The 5,328-nt window shown below is 48.5% G+C and overlaps 1 protein-coding gene across 1 annotated transcript; it reads left to right on the forward strand.

Annotated features, from left to right (window-relative positions):
• The first annotated feature begins 3,627 nt into the window (after positions 1-3,627).
• LOC136465233 (uncharacterized) lies at positions 3,628-4,095 on the forward strand. The gene has a single exon (XM_066464053.1). It carries the CDS (start codon positions 3,628-3,630, stop codon positions 4,093-4,095), a length of 468 nt encoding a protein of 155 aa, XP_066320150.1.
• The last annotated feature ends 1,233 nt before the right edge of the window (positions 4,096-5,328 follow it).

Here is a 5,328-nt window from a genome sequence, read left to right on the forward strand (position 1 = left end):
CTTAATCACACTTAAAGCAACACTTGCTTAAACCCTAATTAATAATAGGTTTGAATAGCAACATATATTTTTGATGCTCCTAAAAATCTGAGAAAATTACAGTAGCATAATACTACCCTAAACAGACTACCATAAAAATTTCATGGCATTTGGATAAGTAAACTATCCTACACAAAAATGACAAGCTATAGCATAAAAATGAGCATGAAATTACTTTGTACTATGAAAAGTGTCAAACAACAGAATTAATATTTTTCCTAGGTTCTTCATAGCCTATAATGACTGTCCAAAAATTACCACATGCATGTTTTATACAAAGTTTGCTCTCTAGCAAAAATAACAAAAATCAGCCATTAAAGGCACTTGAACTACACCTCAAAATTTTCCCACAGCACATGCATGAAACATATTTTTCCTAGGAAGTACATGACATAATAAGATTAACAAACTTGGAATCATATTTTTCTGAAGACTATAGATTTTTCTACACATTTTTCAAGTTATCAGCAATATCCATGATCAAATAAAATCCTACAGAAAAGTATCCCAAAAATGACATGAAATAATTTTCCCAAGTAGATCTGGTGATAAGGAACCTAGCAAATTTTGTTTCAACAAATTTGGAGCAAGTTTGATCACCCAAACATTTTTCAAACCATTTTAGATTTCAATTAACAAATAATAAATGGAAATCAATTCATTTAAGAAATACTGGGCCGGCCCGTGGGGAACAGCTGGCCCATGGCCGCAACTGGCCCACGCGGACCGAGCGAAAGGGGAGCACGGCGGCCTGGCAGGGCCTCAGCCCACGGCTACTTTCGGCCTGGCAGGCCTGGCTGGCGGAGGCAGGGTGCCTCGCCGGGGCGCGCGCTGGCGCGACGGCGCGGCTCGGCCAGCGGCCGGCGGCCATCTCCGGCCATGGTAGCGCAAGCAAGCGAGCGCAGGAGATGTGCGAGGAGAAGGCGAGTTCGGTAGGGTAGCTAGGCGAGGCTGGAGGGGAGAAGGAAGACGGCTTCCATGGCGGCCGAGCACGGCGGCGCCATGGCCATCGGTGGCGAGGCGCGGGGAAGCTCACCCTGGGCTCGGAAGGTGGCGCAAGCGCGAGCGTGAGTCGAAGGAAGGCGAGGCGGAGTTGCGGGCGCGAGGAATTGGAGAATGGCGCGGTGGTGCGGGAGATCAACGTCGGCGGAGCTGCGGGCGCGGCGAGGGCAGAGCTCGAGCTCTCGGCTCTGGAGGGGAGAAGAGGAAACGCGGGCGGGAGTGAGCAAGCGCGCGGGCACCAGCAGGTGAGGGCAGGCGCGTGGGCGCGGTGTTAGGCCATGGCTACCACGCGGCGGGTGACGCCGGCATGTGGTCGCCACGTGGCGGAAGTTCTCTGCCGTGGTCGTGGCGTGGCGCGGCGACCAGCAGGGGAACGGCGCGGCGCGCGGGAGAAGGGCCAGCGCGCGGAGCTGGGCTGGGCCGAGGCAATGTGGGCCGGCGTGGGAGGCGCGCGAGGTGCGCGGCTGGCGGGGACGCGGGCCAGGCCGGCTTCGGCAGGCGGGCCAGAAACGAGGCACAAGGCCCACGAAGGAGGAAAAATCCTTTTCCAAATAAAACTTTCAAGGAATTTTTAAATGCCATCTTTCAAATATTATTTTGAGCAAGAAAATGACCTCTTTTGAAAATGTACCAAAAATGAAAGTTGTTTAGAATTTAATTCTCTACAACTTTGCTTTTATGACCAAAGCCAAATTCTTTCTAGATTTTGAATTGTAACATCAAAGTCCACGTTTAGCTCAAAAACCCTAATTTTTGGAATTTATTTTTGAAGCCAAATTTTGCATTAATTTGAATACAAACATTGCTCCAAAAATTGAACTAATCATTGCTAGATGATTTACAATAGTAGCCAAACATGTTTTACTAACCTAGCAAGAAAATTTCAGGGCAAAACAATTCTTAAACAGGTGTATGCATCATTCAGGTTTTACGCATGTTTCAGATGTTTCGAAGCAGTGTTTCACTTGTTATTCACATGATTAAGCAGTTATGATTTGGATGCTTGATGATGCATGATATGCGTGATTTGCAGTGCCTAAATGCAGGCATAACACCGGGGTGTTACAGAAATCAAGGAGGTCGGCCTCGGCCTCAATGATGCTTCCAAGACCGTGAAGATTGGGGCTCACCTTGACCCCAAATAGGAAAGCGTGCTCGTCTCCTTCCTACGTGCCAACGCCGATGTGTTTGCTTGGAAACCTGCAGACATGCCGAGGGTACCACGGGAGAAGATCGAGCACTCCTTGAATGTCTCGCCGACTGCCAAACCGATCAAGCAGAAACTTCACCGATTCATGCCAGACAAGAAGGAGGCTATTAGGGTAGAAATAAAATGGCTCTTAGATGCCGGGTTTATAAAAGAAGTGTATCATCCAGATTGGTTAGCAAACCCTATTCTTGTTCGAAAAAAAGAATAAATATTGGAGAATGTGCGTTGATTATACTGATCTTAACAAACACTGCCCTAAAGACCTCTTCGACTTGCCTCGGATAGACGAGGTTGTAGACTCTACCGCCAGCTGCGAACTACTCTCTTTTCTTGACTGTTACTTCAGCTATCATCAGATCTCCCTCAAGGAAGAAGACCAGATAAAGACGTCGTTCATTACACCCTTCGGAGCATACTACTACAAAACTATGTCCTTCGGACTCAAGAACGCTGGGGCTACCTATCAAAGGGCCATTCAGATGTGCCTCGACTAGCAAATCGGCTGCAACATCGAAGCATACATCAATGACGTGGTCGTCAAAACCAAGACAGCCGACAACCTTATCGCCGACCTCGAAGAAACCTTCGCCAATCTGAACAAGTACCGATGGAAGTTGAACCCTTCAAAGTGCATCTTTGGAGTTCCATCCAGTATACTGCTGGGCTACATCGTCAGTGCTCGAGGCATCGAGCCTAATCCTGACAAGGTCTCCACCATCACCAATATGAAATGGCCAACATGTGTCAAGGATATACAAAAGCTTATAGGTTGCATGGCTACTTTAAGCCGCTTCATATCACGCCTCGGTGAAAAAGGACTACCTTTCTTTAAGCTCCTCAAGGCCTCCAAGCACTTTTCTTGGTCGGAGGAGGCAGACTCAGCTTTCGAGCAGCTCAAGTTGTTCTTAACAAAACCTCTGATCATGACAGCGCCACGGCTAGATGAAACTCTGCTGATCTACATTGCCGCCACTTCTCGCTTCGTCAGCACGGCTATTGTCGTCAAACATGAAGAGTCCAGGCACGCCTACAAGGTGCAATGCCCGGTATACTTCATCAGCGAGGTGCTTAATGAGCCCAAAACTCGCAACCCTCAGGTACAGAAGCTGTTATACGCAATTCTGATTACATCACGAAAGCTCCAACACTACTTCGAGTATTACAAGATCGCTGTGGTTACTGAGTTCCCTCTGGGGGACATTCTCCACAACAAAGAGGCCAACAGCAGCATCATTAAGTGGGCTATCGAGCTCAGCACTTACTCCATTGAATTCAGAAGCAGACCTACCATTAAGTCACAGGCGCTTGTTGATTTCGTCGCTGAGTGGACCGAGATCCAAGAACCCATTGCCGCCACTTGCCTCGAGCACTGGGTGATGTATTTTGACAGCGTCCTTAACATCAGCGGTGCCAGCGCATGCATTCTGTTCATTACACCGACCAAAGATAAGCTCCGCTATGTCCTCCGGATACACTTTCCGGCCTCCAACAACGCCATGGAATACGAAGCATGTCTCCATGGTCTACGAATAGCTGTCGAGCTCGACGTCAAACGACTTATGGTCTATGGGGACTCCGCGCTGGTTATCAACCAGCGCAACAAAGACTGGTCCTGTTCTAGTGAGAAGATGGACGTATACTATGCCGAAATCAGAAAGCTTGAAGGGAAGTTCTACGGTATCGAGTACCACCACATGGTACGAGATCAAAATCAACCAGCCGACCACCTCTCAAAAATAGGTTTGTCTCATGTCCCGGTTCCCCCGGGGGTTTTCGTGCAAGATCTCCTGGTGCCATCCATTAAAGAAGAAAAGGAAGTTGAGGAGGTTCCCCCTGCCGAGTAGTTGGTACTTGCGGTGCCTTCGTCGGTCGCCGATTGGAGGGAGCAGTTCATCAGGTACCTCACCAACTCTGAAGTACCCGCCAACAAGACCGACACCGAACGACTAATCCACCGAAGTAAGCACTATGTGTTGGTAGACGGTAACTTGATGAGGAAGAGTGCTAAGGAAGGGATATTACAGAAGTTCGTCCCTCAAGATAAAGGAGTGAAGCTGCTTCATGAAATTCATTCTGGTTTCTGTGGCAATCACGCGGCCTCGAGAAACTTGGTTGGCAAAGCTTTCTGAGCTGGCTTCTACTGGCCCACGGCCATCTCCAACACAGAAGACCTCGTCCGGTGCTGTGAAGGATGTCAGTTCTTCACCAAGCAAATACACGTACCGGCATAGGAACTACAGACCATCCCAGCTTCTTGGCCTTTTGCATGCTGGGGACGGACATGATTGTGCCTTTCAAGCCAGCACCAGGAGGTTTCCGGTATGTATATGTCGCCATTGATAAGTTCTCCAAGTGGATCGGGTACAAACCGCTCGTTTTAGCTACTGCACAGAAAGCAGTCGACCTTTTTGAAGATATCATACACAGGTTCGGTCTCCCAAACAGCATTATCACCGACCTCGGAACCACGTTTACCAGCCATCATTTTTGGGACTTCTATGAAGACCGGTGCATCTCCGTTAAATACATTTCCGTTGCTCATCCTAGAGCTAATGGCCAGGTTTAGCGGGCTAATGGTATGATCCTTGATGCCCTAAAAAAGAGGCCATATCAGAAAGAAGAAAAGCATCCGGGTAGATGGCTCAAAGAACTACCGGCTGTGGTCCGGGGACTGCGCACTCAAGCTAGTCGCAGTACCGGTGTGTCTCCATATTTTTTAGTCTATGGCTCAGAGGCCATACTACCAGCAGATGTTGCCTTCCGAGCACCCAGGGTGGAAAATTATGTTGAAGAGCAAGCCATGGCTGTTCGGACAGAGGACATTGACCGGGCCAAGGAAGAATGCCTGATCACCTGCGTCCGCACAGCCAAGTATCTAGAAGTTCTGCGAAGGTATTATAACCGCAACGTAAAAGGTCATTCATTCACCATCGGCGACCTTGTTCTCCGCAGAAAACAAAGGACCAAAGGGTTGCACAAGCTTTCTTCCCCTTGGGAAGGGCCCTACGTCGTCAAAGAGGTCACCCAACCAGGATCTTATCGCTTATGTGACTTAGATGGGATTGATGTTCCAAACT

Source organism: Miscanthus floridulus, chromosome 7 (genome assembly GCF_019320115.1).
Source record: "Miscanthus floridulus cultivar M001 chromosome 7, ASM1932011v1, whole genome shotgun sequence".
Taxonomy (NCBI): domain Eukaryota; kingdom Viridiplantae; phylum Streptophyta; class Magnoliopsida; order Poales; family Poaceae; genus Miscanthus; species Miscanthus floridulus.